General features: G+C 46.5%; 1 protein-coding gene across 1 annotated transcript in view; it reads right to left on the reverse strand.

The window, feature by feature from the left end:
* The window catches only part of KIF6 (kinesin family member 6), a 295,241-nt gene that overhangs the window by 96,329 nt on the left and 178,637 nt on the right, over positions 1–20,275 (reverse strand). The window contains exon 15 of the mRNA XM_015425506.1: positions 13,069–13,177. Coding sequence (XP_015280992.1) covers positions 13,069–13,177 — 109 coding nt within the window. The remainder of the gene's footprint in view (positions 1–13,068; positions 13,178–20,275) is intronic.

Here is a 20,275-nt window from a genome sequence, read left to right on the forward strand (position 1 = left end):
AGGGGCAGGCGGCTCAGTGCGTCGGCGTGGCCCATCGCCTTTCCGGGCCGATGGACGAGGTCGTACGCATACCCCGCCAGGAAGATGGACCAGCGTAGCACCCTGGGCGAGGTTATCTGCGGTGTCTGCCGGTCGGGTGCGAGGAGGCCCAGCAGGGGCCGTACAAGTAGTGGTGAAATTTTTTCACCCCTGCCACGATTGCCAACGCCTCCTTGTCGATCTGCGCGTAGTTGCGCTCGGCCGACGACAGTGTCCGCGAGTAGTAGGCCACCGGGACCTCGCGACCATCCGGTAGTCTGTGCCCCAGGACCGCCCCGACCCCATAGGGGGAAGCGTCGCACGCCAGTACCACGGGAAGGGCCTCGTCAAAATGGGCGAGGACCGCATTAGAGACCAGGAGGTCCTTTATTGTTTGGAAAGCTGCGTCGTGTGGTGGCCCCCAGGCCCATTGCGCCGACTTGTCGAGGAGGCGGTGGAGCGGCTCCGCGACGGCCGCCTTCAGGGGCAAAAAGGAGTGGTAGAAGTTCACCAGGCCTAGGAACGCCTGTAGCTCCGTTTTGGACTTCGGGGCCGGGGCGTGTGTGATGGCTTCTACCTTGTCCTGGGAGGGGTGCAGGCCGGCGGCGTCCACCGCGAAGCCCAGAAACTCCACCCGCGGCACCCCCAGTAGGCACTTCTCCCGTTTCACCTTGAGGCCCGCCGCGTCGAAGCGTTGTAAAACGGCCCTCAGACGGTCTGCGAAGGACGAGGGGTCTGGCGCGGCGATCAGCACGTCGTCTAGAAACGGCTGAACTCCGGGGATGCCTTTAAGGAGGGAATCCATAAAAGATTGAAAGATCCCCGGCGCGACTGAGACCCCGAACTGGAGGCGGTGCACCTTGAAGGCCCCTTTGTGGGTCGCAATGGTCTGTGCCTCGGCCGTGGCGGCGTCCACCGGTAGCTGCTGGTACGCCTGGGCCAAGTCCAGTTTGCCGAACACCCGAGCCCCTGCCAGGGCTGCCAGCACTTGGCTTACTACCGGCACCGGGTACGCGTGGGGCTGCAGGGCTTTGTTTATGGTGCATTTATAGTCCGCGCAGATGCGGACGTCCCCGTTCGGCTTGAGTGGTGTGACAATGGGGGTCTCCCACCGGGCCGACGCCACCGGTTCTAGCACGCCTTGCTCAACTAGGCGATCGAGCTCGGCCTCCACCTTCGGCCTCATGGAGATCGGGGGCAGCCGGGCCCTGATGCGGATGGGGCGTATCGCGGGGTCTAGGTCCAGGGAAATGGCAGGGCCCGTGTACCGCCCCAGGGTCCCATCGAAGATGCGGGGAAATTCTGCGCACACCGCCCCGAAATCCTGCGCTCCAACCTGGTTGATGCCCGTAACGGAGAGCCCCAGGGCCTTGAACCAGGCCAGTCCCAACAAGCTGGAGAGGGGCCGGTCCACAACCAGTAGGTCCAGTTGGCCCTTGAAACCCTGAAACTGGACCCGGAACTTGCCCCAGCCCACCACCGCCACGGGGTTTTTGTTAAAGTCCCGTAACCGGAAACCCCGTGACTTCTGTAGTGGTGGCCCCCCCCGAGGACACAGTGCACGGAGCGTGTCCGCGGATATTATGGAGTAGGTCGACCCGGTGTCGATCTCCATGGTGCAGGGGGCTCCCTCTATGAGGACCGTCACATGCATTTTATTTGGGCCGTCGGGGGGCAGGTTACAGACCTGGTGCTGTGGAAAGTGGGACGACACGGTGTGGAGCTCCAGGGGCAGTTCCGCGGTGGTCTGGTGGGTGGCCGATCTCGGTCGTTGTCCCTTGGACCGGCAGACCTTGGCGATGTGTCCTGCCTTGTTGCAGGAACGGCAGACCGCATTCCGGAAACGGCACGACCTGCGTTCGTGATCCTCCCCGCAGCTGGCGCACTGACTTGGAGACGGGGCCTTGGAGGTCCTGGAGGATACGTGTTTTGATCGCTGCTGAGTCCGCTGTCGGAGTTGTAGGACTTCCTCTTGGTCCGAGACGTCGGAGCCGCTGCTCACTTGGGTACGGTGGACCGCCTTGGCGCGGCGGTCTTGTCGCGCTTGTTCGTATGCTGAGGCCTCCCGGATGGCCTTGTCCAGGCTCAGATCGTTCTGGCTCACCAGTTTCCTCTGCAGCTTCGGCTCCCGGAGTCCGACGAGGAACTGGTTCAGGAGGGTATCGTCGAGGCTGGGGAAGGAGCACCGGGTCGCCAGGCTCCGCAGCGCCGCCAGAAAATCGGAGGTGGTTTCGCCGGAGGCCTGAACTCTTGCGAAGAAGTCCAACCGCTCCACGTACTTCGTGGGTTTGGGAGCCAGATGGTCGGTCAGGGCCTGGACTAAGGAGCTGTATGACTCGTCCTTCGTTAGTTTGGGCGAGATTAAGTCCTTGAGGAGCCGATGGGTCTGGATTCCGCAGTGGCTCAGCAGGTAAGCCTTCTTCATCGCGTCGTCCACCACCTTGTGGATGGTGAAGCGGCTCTCCAGCGTGTCCAGCCAGGTGTCCCACAGCGAGGGCTGGGAGAGATCGAAAGCGGGCAGGCTTTCAGTTGCGGTCGCGGTCGCCATTGTGTTGCAGCCACGTGGTGGGGTGGCCTCTGGAACGGCGATGGCGTCGGGAGCGTTGTGGAGGCCGCTGCTGCTCTCGGGGTCAGCAGGGAGCGAAGCGGAGCCGGGAGCTGCGCGATGAGCGGTTGCCGGAGGGCTGGGAAGCGAAGCGGCGCGGTTCCCAGAGGTCTCGGCGTCGGGGCTCGGTGCGGTGCTCGCGTTGGCGTCCGGGTCTTTGTTCATGGGGTCGTGTATCCCATCCTCGTCGCCAGTGAAAAGTATGCAGACGGAGAGTGTTTTCAGCTAAGCATACCTTTATTTAGTTCAGGACAAAGACGAAGGGACCAGCTCGCAGGCTGGTTATATAGGTTCCGAAAACCCGCCACCAAGTACACCTAAACACACCCCCTACTCCCGATAGGCTATTTACAGTAACCGGGCGACCATTGGTCTCCCGGCTGAGAAGCTGGCCCTTTGATTGGGCCGGCTAGGATCCTACGGACCCATTGTCTTTGGACATGAAGCTATTGAAGAGTTGTGCCTGGCCAGCCCGGGCAAGTCCGGGCATGTCAGGCTGAATACATTACAGAATCAAACCATCTTTAACTGAGTATCAGCATACTGTATTGCTATATTCATGGAGATCCAATGTCTGTTGTGATACAAACACCGAAAATGGCTCAACTTGCTCTTTGCAGCATACATTAGCAAAGGAAGTTTGGAACTCCAAATTCATTACACTTGTTCAAAACAAACTCTCTCAAATCTACTCTGTAATTTGGAACATTACTGTTGAACCACCACTTGTACAGAAACTCAGTGACCCAGCCACTGTTCAAATTGCTAAGTAAGGATTATATATACAACACATTTCAAAGTTAACGTAACTTTATCCATAATGTAAACTTCTCATATGCCAATGTCATTGTATGCAGTTGGATTGGTATGTTTCTCATTCCATGTTCAACTCTTAATTTACAACGAATTTTATTCACTGATTTTCCTCTCACTTTTCCTTTTCATTCTCTGCTCTGTTATGGGTGGATGTTGTCATACATTCAGCAATTTTGGAGAACTTTTTATAGATTTCCTTATGCTACTCTGTGGTAGGGTTACATTGCCAGCTACTCCCAACCAGACTGGTATGACCACCTTATCTTCCTTGGGGTTTGTCCCCAAATTGCTTCCAACTTGTCAGTCTCCTTAATTATAAAATCATAGCAATGGAAAAGATCAAACAAACCTCTCATCCAATCCACTGCTATAATATTTCATCCACCCAACACCCATACAATTAACTTACACAATCCAGACCACAGAGTAGCACAAATAGAGAGCAAATATACATCAGAAGTTGTGTGAAAGAAATAATCAATGATAAAATATCCTGTTTAAAGCCTTGACAGCTGCACCTCCAAAGTGACAAACTGTGGATCCAGAGGGGTATCAGTCTATTAATGCAAAAGTAATACAGAGCACTATGGCACCTTAGTAACAGTTTTACCATGTATAAATAACCTTTCTGGGACTAGAGCCACTTCATCAGAAGTATGATGTGTTTTCTTTGGTTGATACACATATTCATACCAGTATTGTAAAAAAAACACACATCACCACCTACATTCACTGGTAACTGAGATGTGGCGCAAGGCAGTAAGAGGCCACTGCTGCTTTGTGATGTCTGAACAGGGCCGAGGAGGATTCCCCGCCAATACTGTGTGGCTGCATTCAAATGTCATGAATAGACATTTGAACCTGGCTTCTTACTGTGCTCACATGCCCGCTTCCTTCCCCTTCCCTCAAGCAAGAATTCTTGGTTTTGGAAGCCTTCGATCTATCTGAATGCAGGTACCTGGACACATTGATCCTGTTTTAATGGATATTGGTCTCCAAAGAGAGAGACACCTAATTCTGTCTAAGCAAAAAGAAACGCATATGAGAATTTTTCCATGGGCATCCTTGTAATAAACGGACAAATATAAGATGGACTGATGGAAGTATGGCTTTTTTTTCTTTGCTTCTGATTAGGAATTTTTAAAATGTATAACAGAATAGGGTACAAGAGGGTAGAGGACAGAGTAGATTATTTTTTAATTTATTAATTTAAATATATACATTTCTTAACATACATGACAATTCAAGGCATCTTAAAGAGAGAAATAGGAAAAGATAGTCAGATATGTTATCTCTACGCACAGGTACCCATCTATACTTTTTTTAAAAAAAAATTGGCATGAGGAAGGAGGAAGAGGAATAAGGGAAGAAATTAGAACACATTAGAGAAACCATAGCTAAGTAAAAAAGGCCTGCTTTTTTTCAAGAAAAGTCTTCTGTATTTAAGAGAGACACTAATTATTACTTCTCACATGTTCCAAGAGAAGGACAGCAAAACAAGTGACACTAAAGAAAAAAAAAGATCATTTATGTAGTTTTATTTCTAAACAGATGAAAATCTCCAAAAGAAGGAAACAGTGTGAGCAACTTGAAATTTGCTCTGCAGAAAAACTATCAGATGCAGCTGCCTTTGAAGAAGAAATTTTCTTTGTAAAGGAAGATGCTGTTTCTATCTTTCACAAAAAGATGGCAGTATTTGCCAGAACACTTAAAATTCTCTTGTAAGTGTTGGCCGACCAATTTTAACTTTTATGGAAATCTTCATTTTCAGAAATATTATCCCATGAATATTAAAAGTCTTTGCCAGTATAGGTTCATGTGCTAGTTAATCTCCGAAGGGAAAAGAAGGCAATAAAACACAAACTTTGATAAGAGTTATTTTGGACTGTTGTGGAAAACCTTTTTTATATTTCATTTCATTGTCTTTATTATGATGACCATCACTGTAATTATAATCACATTAACAGTAATTATAATAATATGTGTCATAATTGATTTTGTAACCAATAATCTCTATTAGTTTCTGGATTTCTAAAACAACAGTATTGGAAACATGGAAATCTGAAATTGTGTCTATAATACATACACTAGAACACTGGTGGTCAGAGCAAGGTATGCTTACTGCTTGGATAATGAAATAAGGAATTTAAAGAATACAAAGCTTAGTGAAGTTATATAAGAAACAAATTCAAGAATGACATAATAGGGAAATATGCAGTTTCTTCCTGACATGTCTGGTCACATATGGAAGCTCTGAACTTAGACCTGGTGCTCTGTTCTGTTGGGGAACTGAGCAGCAAATGTGAAATATGGTTCAAAAGAAGTATTACTTTGTCATTCTAGGATCTGCATATAGTGATGAAAAACTAAAGACAGACTTTGCCACAGGTTTCTTTACTTTTAGGCAGTGGCAGGCCCTGTCTCCTTTTCTGTCTACCTATAATAAGCAAAGATGTTATATAATTTATTTACAGAGAAAATAGTTTAACAGCACAATAAAAAAGTTACAAAATACTAATTTCTAGAGCTGTGGAGCCTCTATCACTCTCGCTAATTGATCACGTAAGTGACCGTTCTGAGCACAATGCCTCTGAAAGAAGTGAAAGACAGTTATCAGAATAAAGAGCATAATACAAGAAGGCATTGCTAGGACAGAGAAAAATCAAAAGCAGACAGTATAGGAAGGATAAAGGAGTGTAAAGTGTGAGAGACTATGAAAGGAGATGTAAGACATCTGTCTAAGCACCTCTGTTTGTCTCCAGAATTCCCATGCTTCGCCTTGTGTTCACTGAGCTCTGGAGGTCTGCCATATTTATATGCCAAATGTAGAAATGGAAAATTATGAATCCTTGGCCAGGCAACCTTGTTTGGAGCTGTGATGGAATTTCCTGAACAGTCACCATTCTCCCAAAGGTTCGACATTAATTCTCCCTTCTATTGTAGTCCATTTTACCAAAGGCCCTCAAAATGTGTTCATTTCACTTTCATATGCTAGATTAGCATTTCTCAAAACTGGAGTCTGGAAATCCCAGGGATTCCACATGGGTACTTGATAGCAGAGATGTGCACTCAGACTAGGGCTGCCAAGTGGGGGCGGGTAAACCCCCGCTTTGGAGGCCCGATTTCTGCCGCCATGGAATCAGGCCCCAGGGGGAACTCCGCCCCCCGAAGCGCAGCGTGGCCGTGTCACGGGAGGTGACGCAACCATGTCAATCACGTTGGGGGCATGGCCCCGATCGTCGGAGGGAAAACTCTATGGTTTTCCCTCCGACGATTGGGGCTATGCCTTCAACGTGGTCAACGTCGCGCGTCACTTCTGGTGATGTGCTGCCGGCACACGCGCGCTTTGCGCACGCATCTTCGGACAGCTCCCGGAGCCATGTGAGGCTCCCCCGCTGGTAAGCAAAATAGACTTGGCAACCCTAACTCAGACATATCTGGTCAAAAATATACTTATTGGTATTTTCCTGGTATTTTTGGGATCCAGATACATATTAGAGAATCCCACTCAATACTGGAAATATTCAGGGTTATCCAATGTTTTTAATACACCAAACTTGAGGTTTTTGTTTTGTTCTGTTCAGTTTTGTTTTTCTTTTTGCAGATCTCCAGGGCAACAGGAGGGAGGGGTGAGGGCGGTAGCTCTCACAGGCAAATGGGATCACAGGTTAGGGGGAACTTGCCTGGTTGGTTCTGCTGGGATTTTCTGTTTTGATGCTAGTTCTATTGCTTTCTCTGGTGTGCTCAATGCCCTGCAGAAAGCATGCAGTTCAATGGCCAGTAGGAAACAATGGAGGATGGCCAGAGGCATGTTGTTCAGGGGCCCACAGAATGGGACCCCCTGGAAACTTGGAGGTGTAGGGCACTAATTCCTCTACAATTTTGGAATCATGTGCTCAAAAAAACAGCCCCTCTAGCCCCCTGGAAAGACTCCCCACAGGGAATAATGGACTCTAATAATTTTGGAATCCTGAGGGGGGGGAACTCATCCAAGTGCCAAATTGGTATTTGAGACCCAAATAAGTCAGAATACCAATAATTATCCCCTCTCTAATATCCAGATCAGAAAAATACTGAATATTTTTGTTAGAAGATAAGGACTGTATGCTGTCTCTTAGGCTCAGCGTTCAGAGGGGGCTACAATAAAGTCAGAGAGCTAGATGGGCTCAGGACACTAACATCCTTTCTTAGTAGGCACACTGATGAACAAAAACTATTGAGGCAGACTCAACATGGGTTCTGTAAGGGAAGTTCTTGTCTCACTAACCTGTTAATGTTCATTGAGGGGGTGAACAAATACGTGGACAAGGGGGATCCAATAGATGTCTTTTACCTTAAATTCCAGAAAACTTTTGATAAAGTTCCTCATCAAAGGCTCCTAAGTAAGCTCAATAGTCATGGGATAAAAGGACAAGTCCTCTTGTGGATCAAAAACTAGCTAATTAAAAGGAAACAGAGAGTGAGTATAAATGGGCAATTTTCACAGTGGAGGGTGGTAAGCAGTGGGGTACCGCAGGGATCAGTACTGGGTCCAATGCTTTTTAACTTGTTCATTAATGAATTGGAGTTGGGAGTAAGCAGTGAAGTGGCTACATTTGCGGATGACATGAAATTGTTCAGGGTGGCGAAAACCAGGGAGGATTGTGAGACACTCCAAGGGGATCTGTCGAGGATGGGCAAGTGGACATCAACATGGGAAATGGGGTTCAGTGTGGCCAAGTGCAAGGTGATGCACATTGGGGCCAAAAATCCTAACTATAAATACATGTTGATGGGGTCTGAACTGGCAGAGATTGACCAAGAGAGAGATCTTGGAGTAGTAGTTGATAACTTACTGAAAATGTCAAAACAGTGTGTGACTGCAATAAAAAACTCCAATGCTATGCCAGGGATTCTTAGGAAGGGAATTGATAACAAATCAACCGGTATCATAATGCCCCTGTATAAATCAATTGTGTGACCTCATTTGGAATACTGTGTGCAATTGTGGTCACCACATCTCAGAAAGGATATTATAGCATTGAAAAAAGTGCAGAAAAAGGCAACTAGAATGATCAAAGGGTTGGAACACTTGCCCTATGAAGAAAGGTTAAAACGCTTGGGGATTTTTAGCTTGGAGAAATGATGACTGATGGGTGACATGATAGAGGTTTACAAGATTATGCATGGGACAGAGCAGGTAGAGAAAGAAGTACTTTTCTCCCTTTCTCACAATACAAGAACCCGTGGGCACCCAATGAAATTGCTGAGTCAGGTTAGAACAGATAAAAGGAAGTACTTCTTCACCCAAAGAGTGATTAACACATGGAATTCACTGCCACAGGAGGTAGCGGCTACAAGCGTGGACGGCTTCAAGAGGGAACTGGATAAACATATGGAGCACAGATGTATCAGTGGCTATTAGCCACAAGGTATAGATAGGAACTCTGGGGCAAGTGATGCTCTGTATTCTTGGTGCTTGGGGGGGGCAACAGTGGGAGGGCTTCTAGTGTTGTGGCCCCAATGATGGACCTCCTGATGGCACCTGGTATTTTTGGCCACTGTGTGACACAGAGTATTGGACTGGATGGGCCATTGGCCTGATCCAACATTGGCTTCTCTTATTTTCTTATGTTCTCTCACTGATACTATCCCTTTGAAGTAGATTGCTATTCTTAGGGAACGGCTTCCTTCCATTCTGACACCTTCTCTCTCACACACACAATTTGCCAGATCTCTCCATCTTGGCATCATGGATTCAAGACATGTATCTTGCATCTGCATCCATCCTAGTTAGTTAGATTAGACTCCTATCCTGTCCCTACTCTTTCCTGTTTAGAATGGTGTTTGATAAAGGAACTCATATTAGTTTGCAAACATAAAAGAGGCTCCATGTAACTTTGTTTCTTATCAACACAGAGAGAGAGACTGGAGACCAAACTATACCAAACCAGATAATCTGAGTTTTCTGGTGCTCATTACTACTTGATAGATTACCGCTGTTCTGGTGTGCCCTGGAGTTCTCCTGGAATTACAGTTGATATCTGGACTACAGAAATTGTTTCCCCTGCAGAAAATAGCAGCTTTGGAAGATGGACTCTATGGTACACTGCAGAGTACACTTGTCTTGGCAGTAGTATGTGCGAAAAGGGCTGTATCAACAGAAGTATAATGTCCAGATCACGCAAAGTGATGGTATCATTTTACTCTGCTCTGGTTAGACCTCACCTACAGTATTGTGTTCAGTTTTGGGCACCACAATTTAAGAAGGATATAGACAAGCTAGAACGTGTCCAGAGGAGGGCAACAAAGATGGTGAGGGGTCTAGAGACCAAGTCATATGAGGAAAGGTTGAAGGAGCTGGAGAGGAGACAACTGAGGGGTAATATCATAACCATCTTCAAGTACTTGAATGGCTGTCATCTAGAGGACGGTACTGAGTTGTTTTCTGTTGACCCAGAAGGTTGGACCAGAACCAATGGGTTGAAATTAAATCAGAAGAGTTTTCAGCTAAACATTAGGAAGAACTTCCTGACAGAGTGGTTCCTCAGTGGAACAGGCTTCCTCGGAAGGTGGTGGGCTCTCCTTTTTTGGAGGTTTTCAAACAGAGGCTAGATGGCCATCTGACAGCAATGTTGATTATGTGAATTTAGGCAGATCATGAGAGGGAGGGCAGGAAGGGTTGCCTCAGTTCTTAGTTCTTGTGGCCCTTTCTTACACGCCCAGGGAAATGCTGATTGCCACTTTGGGGTCAGGAAGCAATTTTTCTCCAGGCCAGTTTGGCTGGAGATCCTGGAGGGTTTTTGTCATCTTCTGGGCGTGGAACAGGGGTCACTGGGGGTATTTGTGAATTTCCTGCATCGTGCAGGGGGTTAGACTAGGTGACCCTGGGTTGGACTAGGTGACCCTGGAGGTCCCTTCCAACTCATGATTCTATGATATTATAAGTCCCTCCCCAGGCACCACCACCAAATATCCAGGAATTTCCCAAGCCAGAGTTGACAACTAGTATTTGAAGGAGTCTGCAAGTTCTCTGTATGTACACATATTTGTTAAAGGTTGTTAACCTAATTTATTGTTGTTACCTGCCCTGAGCCCTGCTATGCGGGGGAGGGCAGGTTATAAATCCAATATAAATAAGTAAGCTGATGAGCCATTCTTGTGCCCATCCGGTTAATGTGCAGACAGGCTCCTCTCAGTTCCTTTGGAATGGAGCGACACTCCACTTTAGGTGAAGGTAACAGAACTGTCTTACCTTTTTGTGAAAGAGCTCACACAGTTACCATTGCCTGGCAGTCACTGAGCTTTTAGATCACCTTAGAGCACAAGCCACAGAACACAGCAATTAGCTGCTGGGAACCAGTAGCTTTGTTCTAGGGACTTTTAATTGGCTGAGTGGCACCAAAGAGGGACATCCTAAAGCAGTTATTGTTGTTATATCTGGTTTAAAATCGAACTGTTTTCTGCTCAGTTTTCCAGGGCAGAGGATTCCAGTATACAGACAGACATCACTCTGCATGAACAGACAATAGCAGATGGAAAACAATGGAAGAATTTTTTTTAACAAAACCAGCAATGAAACAAAAACGAAAATATTTAGTCAGCATAGAATTTCTAGATTGCAGACAATGTGTAATGTCTGATATTGAATTATTTTTAAACCAATGACTTGCTTATCTAAATAAGTGTGAGGAAGATAAACAGCATATGTTACTTTATAAAGTGAACAATTCCCTTCCCCCCCCCCCCGGTCTTTGTGCATTTCCTCATATAAAAGGCAAGCAAGGTTGGAGTAGGAGGCTGTCAATTAAACAATTAGAGAACCACGTTTTTCTCCCCACCCCCCCATCAAGTCACAGTTGACTTATGGTGACCAATGTTCCCTCTAAGCTGAGTTAGTGTGAGCTAGCTCACAGTTTTTTAGCTTCCGGCTCACACGTTTTTGCCTTAGCTCAGGAAGGAGGGCTCCAGAGCAAGCTAATTTATGCAGTAGCCAAGTCGCTCGCTCACAACTTGGATGCCAGGAGCTCACAAAGTAGAATTTCTGCTGACAAGACTCCGCACCTTAGAGGGAACGTTGATGGTGACCCCATAAGGTTTTAAAGGAAAGAGATGTTCAGAGGTGATTTGCCGTTGCCTGCCTCTGCATAGTGACCCTGGCATTCCTTGGTGGTCTCCCATCCAAACACTGACCAGGGCCAACCCTCTTTAGCTTCTGAGACCTGATGAAGTAGAGCTAACTTAGGCTACCCAGGTCAGGGCATCACATTTCTTACTCCACAGTATTTTATAAAGGAAGACATGGAAGAAAGTACAGTCTTTTGTTTGTTTATTTTTAGAGGTTCTTTGAGAAGGCAACAAAATTGTTTTGGCCTTGAACATACATAAGGACAACCAATTTGTGAAATATGTAGATTTATGAGACATTTAAAAATAAAATACATCTACTATTAGGAGAAAAATGGTTAGATATTTATATCTTGCTTCTCTACCCAATGGGGACACAAAGTGGCTTCAACATGGTTCTCCCTTCCTTCATTTTATCCTAAGAACCACTACCCTGTAGAGGTAGGTTAGGCTGAGAGAGAGTGACTGGCCCAAGGTCATCCACCAAACTTCCATGGCAGAGTAGATTCACAGCAGGGGTTCCTAGATCCTAGTCTGACACTCTAACCATTAAGCCACACTGCCTTATTTATAGTTGGCATACAGTGATCTGTGTTGGACAGATATTTTCTGCACGGATTCATATTCTGATCACTTTCTCTGTCTCTCTCACTTTTGCTTGGATATATGGATGCCAGCACAGTCTCCAGCAGCACTTAAGCATACCGGTATGTTGCATGGTAAAAGTATAGTATAGCACTATCTCTTCTTATACACACGTGTCCATCTGTTCTCTTTGACAGTTCTTTGGATTATCAACATCTGTTATTTTTGGAGTTAATAAGAATTACATGTAGTCATTCCACAGACCAGTTGAACAGTCAAACAAGACTGCTGATCCTGCTCAGGGCTTTTTTTTTTTTCTTTTTTTTTTTAAAGAGGTGCTGGAACTCTCAAGAGGGAAACGGAGTCTGTATACTGAAAACTCATGAACTTTTAAAACGTTAAAAATAATTTTGTTGAAGAGGCTCTGGAACTCTGTTCCGGCATGTTCCCCCAGAATAAAAGCCCTGATTCCTGCTCCACTACTTTCACCCCAAATCAACATCTCTGTGTAGGGTTGCCAGCCTCCAGGTGGGGCCTGGGGATCTCCCGCTTTTACAACTGATCCCCAGCCGACAGAGATTAGCTCCCCTGGAGAAAATTGATGCATTGAAGGGTGGACTCTAGGGCATTGTATTATGTTGAGGCCTCTCTCCTCCCCAAACCCCGCCCTCTCCTGGCTCCACCCCCAAAGTCTCCAGGTATTTTCCAACCCAGACTTGGCAACCCTATCTCTGTGGAAGGCTTTGCACAACACAGCCACACACACATACAACTGTATTTGTACCCAGTCTTATCCACTTCTTGTCTTGTATAATACACCATAGAAATTAGCTTAAATTCAAATATTGTATCTCAACTGGTTTCTGTATCACAGCCAAAGTTATGTACTTTTGCTCTGAGTGTGTTTTTAGAATCTAACAACTCAGTGTATATCTTACCTTTGCTTAAGGAGCTGCTTATTGTCTTCAATGGTTATGCTATCAGCATGATCTCTCTTGAAAATTTCAAAGGCTTCTTGGCGTCCAAGTGACATTTCTCCTCTTACCCCTGCTCAGGGAATAAATCAGATTGGGATTTAATACCTATTAAATTACTTTCTAGATAAATTCCATAAAACCCAGTTTAATTGCTTTTTTTAGTGCACAGGTAAAATATTCGTATCAAAGAGAGAGAACGAGGAAGCAGAATTCTATGGAACTCCAAAATCTGTCAATTTACAGACACTACTGAACCAATACATATATATATATATTGTTTGAACCTTTCTGATTCAGTTGCTTTTGGAACCAACATGGGGACCATTTTCATGAGCCAGTGTCCACATTCCGTTCAAAATAAAAAGCTTACGAAGAGTGGCATGGTTAAAATGGGAAATTAAATTTTACTTTGTGTCACTTGAACATACTTTAGTTTGAATTCTTTGCATGTTTAATATTTTTGGAACAGTTATGAATGTCTCCTAATTAAAACCAGAGCATTAAAAATCAAAGCAGTGAAAATATTTTCTAAACCATTGGCATTTTCATGCAGAAAATGTGCATAGTTTCCCTCTTGCTTATGTTTTATTTACCATCTTTTGATTTTGCACACTGTAGCCCACAACACTTTAATCAGATGAATAAATATAGGCAGTTACCTCAGGCAGCTCACATCCAAACATTTATTAACAACATTTAACAGGTTAAAGGTTGGGGGGGGTTACCATCAAGTCACAGCTGCCTTATGGTGATCCCGTAGGGTTTTCAAGGGCAAGACACATTCAAAGGTCGTTTGCCATTGCCTGTCTCTGTGTAGTGACCCTGGTATTCCTTGGTGATTTCCCATCCAAATACTAACCAGGGCCAACCCTGTTTAGCTTCCAGGATCTGACAAGATGGGGCGGGCCTGGGCTATCCAGATCAGGGTACTAAATGATTAAATGTTAATAATTTCAAATCAATCTTAAATTTACATTACTTTTTAGCCTGTGTGAAACAGTTGTTAAGACTGTGAGCAAGAAGTGACTCCCCTAGGTCTGTGGGCTGAAACCCAGCTAGTTTGATACTACTAATATCGTCTATATACAAACAGCAAAGTCAACCAAATCTGTATAAATTTAAATCCAGTGACTGGAGCTGTGAACGGGCAAGGCAGACCTTTCCACAAACCTGAAAAGGGCTGCAGATTTGCAGAAAAATCTGAAATCTAAAAAATTAATTGGGGGTTTAAAAAAACCCAAATGACAAAAGCCCTGTGGCTTTAAGAAACAGAAGCCCTCAGGCTCTGCCTCAAAAGGAAGGGGAAGGGTCTTTTCCAGGGTTGTGTTGACCTTTGCATGAGCACTTAAAAGGGCCAGGCCTAACTGGGGTTGCCAGCTCTCGGTTAGGAAATTCCTGGAGATTTTGGGGTGGAGTCTGGGGAGGGAAGGGAACTCAGCAGGATATAATGCCATAGAGTCCACCCTCAAAAGCAGCTATTTTCTTCTCAACAGTAGGCACCCTATGAAAGCCAGTGTGGTGTAGCAATTAGAACTTCAGAGTAATATCGGAGGGATCCATATTTAAACCCCCATCTGGCTGTGGAAGCTCACTGGACTTTGGGCCAGTCACATAGTTTCATCCTCACCTACCTCACAGGATTATTGTGAGGATTAAAAAGGACAGAGAATGAGGCAGGGAAAGCAGAGAGGATATGGGGGTGGCTGGGGGAGAGAAAGAGGAAATAGTGTGGAGAGGGTATACCAGGGAAAGTGATGTGCCACCATACATGTCCTTGAAGATTCCCTACCATGCAAGTGGGTCTGGCCCAATGGCCATCACCACCCAACTGAGCCACAGTTTTCAAGATAGAGGGCTGCTGGGGGGGGGGGTGAGAGGGAAAACTTAAGAGAGGGGCAGATAAAAGTAGGTTGGCTATTGGATGGGAAGAAGATAGGATTGCCAACTCCAGGTTAGGAAATTCCTAGAGAGGGTGGGGTTTGAGGAGGAGAGGGACCTCAGAAGGGTGTAATGTCACAGTTTCTAGAACCTAAAAAGTTAAGTCAAACTGGGTAGAGGGCCAACAATTAAAACAATGTATAAATAATGTTTAAAAATACATGTTGCATTTTTATGTATGTATGTATTTTTATGCATGTATTTTATGTATATGTAAATACATGCATTTGTAAATAATTAAAAAACATACAGAGGGCCAATCACACCTCACGTAAAATATACACAAGGGCCAATGGACTTGGCTTGATGCGTTTCGCCCTGTTAGGGCCTTCTTCAGAGGTCAAACACAATGAGGAACAAATTGGCTTATACCATAATCAGGGGTCATTTCGTAGAAAAAGAGCTAGGGGAACTCATTAGCATAACTCATTAGCATATGCCACAACGGTCCCGGCTGCCACCGCCGGCCTTGCAGCTCCACTGCCGAGCCCCATGAGGGGCCCAGCGGTGGACCTGCAAGGCCGGCGGGAGTGCAAGGAAGCCCCGCGAAGGCCCTCCCTGGCCCCAGGCAGGCAGGGGTGGAGAGAGGCAGGGAGGAAGCAACTTACCCTCCCTCTTCTCCTGCTCCTCCTGGCTGAATAAGGGCCGGAAGCGGGGCGGCTGGAAGCAGGGGGCAGGGCTTCGTCATGTGCCCCGCCCCCCGGTACCTCACCCGGGGGAACTGTGTTCCCCCGCGTTCCCCCCCGAAATGACCTCTGACCATAATACATAATACAATACAATTATACAGCATGAATACAAAATGGAACAGAAAGGCATTGTTCCAGAGTGAAATTACTAGGCATAGAATGAAAGTATAAATGAAGCCTCCCAAGATCCAATCATATGCCAAATGATATTTCACTGATAATAATTTCTGGTCCAGAAGGTGCCTTTCAATAGCTGTTCAATTCAAGCCAAAGTGTCCCTTTAGCAAACAGTAGATTCTACTCTCCATTTCCTCCAGTGGAACTAGGGTTGACAACCTCCTGGTGGGAGCTAGAGATCACCTAGAATTACAACTGCTCTCCAGAAGACAGAGATCAGTTCCCATGGAGAAAATGGCTGCTTTGGAGGGTGGATTTGTCAAGCTCCGTTAGCTGCCCGGGAGTCAGCTTGCCCGTGGCCATGGCATCTGCCCTACCATCGCGGTCGCCAGCCCTGGGAGTTGGAGAGAGTTCGTTAAGGAGGAGGTTGCGGAGGGGCCTCAGATAGGCAGGGGATGGGGTTAAGGTCACCCCGTCCCTTGCCAATGTGCGCAGAACACCTTTGGTCCTGTCTCTCTCTCTTGCTATCTCTTTCTCTCCATCTCATTCCTTCACACTTTCCTCCTCCCTGGCCCCTCCAATTCTCTCTCCTTTTATAACTCCACCCCACTCCCAGTGCTGCCTGTAATCCCCACCCCCTCTATTCCTGGTCTGGCCCCACCCCCTTGATAAGCCTGGACGCCTTCCGGGTGCGGTCATGGGTGTGCTGGCGGCGGTCCAATCGGCCCAGGGGCCGCACCACTGGTGCTGCAGCCTAGGTTCCCCGCCGTGCCTGCCCTCAGCCCTCCCCCAGCGGTATCCGCTTCGCTGCTCCCTGGGGTAGAGCTCTGAGGTGCGCGACCAAGGGGCTGCACTCTGCTGGCGTTGCTGCATCTCCTTGAGTAATCAATGGTCATTTCTCCCGGGGCTTCCTGAGGCAAGGTGCCACGCCACGGTGCCGTCACTGTGGCATCGTCGCTGCCTTGTTCCTCTGCTGGTCCCCGGGTGAGTGGCATGGTCGGGGCGTCTCTGGGGGGTGGGGTCCTCGTCCCTTTGGTCCTCTCTCTCTCTCTTGCTATCTCTTTCTCTCCGTCTCATTCCTTCGCACTTTCCTCCTCCCTGGCCCGTCCGATTCTCTCTCCTTTTATAACTCCGCCCCACTCCCAGTGCTGCCTGTAATCCCCACCCCCTCTGTTCCTGGTCTGGCCTGTCATGAAACTCGGGTCCTCGTCCCGAGGCCGCTGGACCAGGACAGGACTCTATAGCATTATACCCTGCTGAAGTCATTTCCATCCCTAAACCTCACTCTCCCAAGGTGCCACCCCAAATCTCCAGGAATTTTCCAACCTGGAGCTGGCAACCCTACCTGGGGAACTGATCTCCATAGCTGGGAGATCTGTTGCGATCCCAGGAGATCTCCAGGCCCCATGTGGAGGCTGGCAACCCTAAAAGGAGAGAATGAAGCCGGAAAAGGGGAGAGACTATGGGGGCTTTCAGGAAAGGGAAAGAAAAAAATAGTGAAAGGGGGGGATGAGATGCCTCCCACAATTCCTTGTGGGTTCCTGCTATTTCAATAGCATGAAAACATATGATACCAATGTGGGGAAATAACCACATCTGGAATCACCAGATGGCAAAAATCATGTAGCAATGCTTTACCTCTTGAAAAACATACAAACAAACAAAAAACCCAATGAGGCAAAAAGAGATTACTACTCTCATCTGTACAGATTCTAACTGAAAAACAGAATGTTCCCGTTCCATGGTTGAGCCTAGAATAGATGATGAGTTTTATATGAGGAATTTTGGAGCTCTGTCTTCCTGTCATGAAACCAGTCTAATCTGAAACTTCAACTGGCCAACAGATTTTCTTCTCTGCCTATGGTTTTTTTACATAACTTTGGTGTAATGTTGGATCAGGCCAATGGCCTATCCAGTCCAACACTGTCACACAATGGCCCAAAACACCACGTGCAATCAGGAGGTCCACCAGTGGGGCCAGGACACTAGAAGCCCTCCCAGTGCTGCCCCCCCCCAAGCACCAAGAATACAGAGCATCATTTGTCCCAGACCAAGAATTCCTATCTATACCTTGTGTACATTAATTTGGTGTACAAAGAACAGTTACCATTTGAATTTTTTAAAAAGCCTACTACGATGCAACTATCTCATTGGTGTACAAAGCTGTAATTAACCCATATATGATTTTTTACTTCTGCAGGGGTGCTTTAAAACAATTCCTATCGAGTTTGGCACAATATTTTATAATTCATTGTTCCTTCACAACTAGACTACCACTGTGGTGCCACACCACCCAAAATGCAATAGCTGCAAGAACACACACCAAGACAAGTCTAAAGCTAAGCCAGGTAGAACAACTGAAGTTGTACATTAATAAAGAAAACTGTCAAAGTGTTTTCATAGCTGAAGCTTGTCAGACATCTATATCAATGTTCTAGACAACAAGGCTAATTCCATTAATACGTTCTCCAACTGGTTACTTAATGACTTTTCTTCTTCAAAATATACTTCAAATGACTTTTCCATTATACTGGGTTTCAGATATTGGCGATGGCCATTTCTCCATGTGGTATCATATGGTGAATATTTTAATTTTTTTTGCCTACATCTAGCAGCTTCATGGGAAATGAGAGAAATGAGGGGGGAAATTTAAGCCTGATAATTTTAAGATCACACTGGCTATGCAATTTACATCTATTGCATGGTCAGTGTATTAGTAACCTCACATTTTATGTTTCCTTTCCAAATACCAAATTTATGTTCTCTTTTTAAAAATAAATAATTTTTTCATATTTCCCCTATCCAAAAGCTTTTTCTACCAGGAATGGTTTCAAGAGCTTGAAATATGTGTTCATTATATAATAAAATGAGGAGCAAAGGGTTGGGGCTTGGGGTCATCGGATCTGGAGATATATTTCAGAATGCAACAAGCAGGGGTTCTTTGGGGCTGGAGCGCACTGGAGCACCGCTCCAGCAGCCCAGGAGCTGGCACAAATGGCAGTGGTGGCAAGCCCCGCCCCCAGCTCCCTGCACCGAAGCACTGCAGCCCGGGGGAGGCCTGAAGAGGTCTGTCGCTGGCCTCCCAGGGCTCACCCTGGAGAGCTGTGGCCCGGGGGAGGCCCGTTGCCGGCCTCCTGGGGCCCACACTGGAGCGCTGTGGCCCGGGGGAGGCCTGAGGAGGCCCATCGCCAGAGTGCTGTGGCCTGGGGAAGGCCTTGATCATGGTAAATGAGGGATCTGAATGAGGGATCCGCGGGGTGGGGGTGGTGGGGGCTTGATGGGGGGTGGGAGAGCCTTCCTCCCTCTCCCCATCTCTTTGCCTTCTTTCTTTTGCTCCTTCTCTCTTTCTCTCTTTTCTTCCTTCCTTCCTTCCTTCCTTCCTTCTCTCTTTTCCTCCTTTCCTTCTCTCTCTTTCTCTTTCCTTCCTTCTTTCCTTCTCTTTCTTTCCCTCTTTCTTTCCCTCCTTCTTTCCTTCTCTCTACTCTCTCTTTCCTTCCCTCTTTCCTCCTTCTGCAGCCCAACTCTGCAGGCCAGCTGGGGAAGGGAAGGGGAGGCTTTTGAAGATGCCTTCCCCCCGCTTCCTGTGATGCCAGGGGGCGGGGCATATGCTAATGAGTTATGCTAATAGCCTAGTAGCTCATTAGCATATCTTATGCTAATAATCTCCTGCAGCTCTTTTTCTATGAAATGACCTCTGGCAACAAGTATATTTGGTCACTGACAACATTCTCTGGACCCATGATTTTTAAAATTAATGAGATTGACCCAGCCTACATGGCAATGTCCTATTTCACAGCAATCAATGAAATTAAGACTGCAATCCCAACTACACTTACTTACACAACCAAACACACTTACACAAAAAGGTGGCAGGGCAGTTTTTAAACTGAATATTGGGGGAAATATTGGTTTGGGATGGGGCAGCTGTTACTTTTCTACAAGGAAATTGATTAGAATAGTCCACTGAGAATGTGGCTAATGATATGGACTGCCTGGCAAGGTCTCGAGGCAGCAAGAGGAAGGTTATGGGCTTAACATGCATGGGAAATTATAGGTGTTTATATACAAATGCTAGAAGTGTCCGAGGTAAAATCAGGGAGTTGGAATGCTTGGTGTTGGGGGGGGGGAAATAGACATTGTGGGTATTTCAGAAACTTGGTGGGATGAGGAAAATCAGTGGGATACAGTGATTCCTGGTTATAAATTCTATCGGAAGGAGGGCTGGAGGTGGGGTGGCTCTGTATGTCATAGAGGGTATACAGTTCAGTAAGACTGAGAGGGTAAGAGAATTGGATTTGCTTCTGGAAATGCTATGGGTTGAAATAGTGGGCCCAAAAGAAAGCTTAACTCTGGGAGTTTGTTATCGCCCAACAGATCAAAAGATAGAGGAGGATTATAAAATGATGAATGAATTAAAGAGCAGC

The sequence above is a fragment of the Gekko japonicus genome, unplaced genomic scaffold (genome assembly GCF_001447785.1).
Source record: "Gekko japonicus isolate JY-2015 unplaced genomic scaffold, Gekko_japonicus_V1.1 scaffold506, whole genome shotgun sequence".
Classification (NCBI taxonomy): domain Eukaryota; kingdom Metazoa; phylum Chordata; class Lepidosauria; order Squamata; family Gekkonidae; genus Gekko; species Gekko japonicus.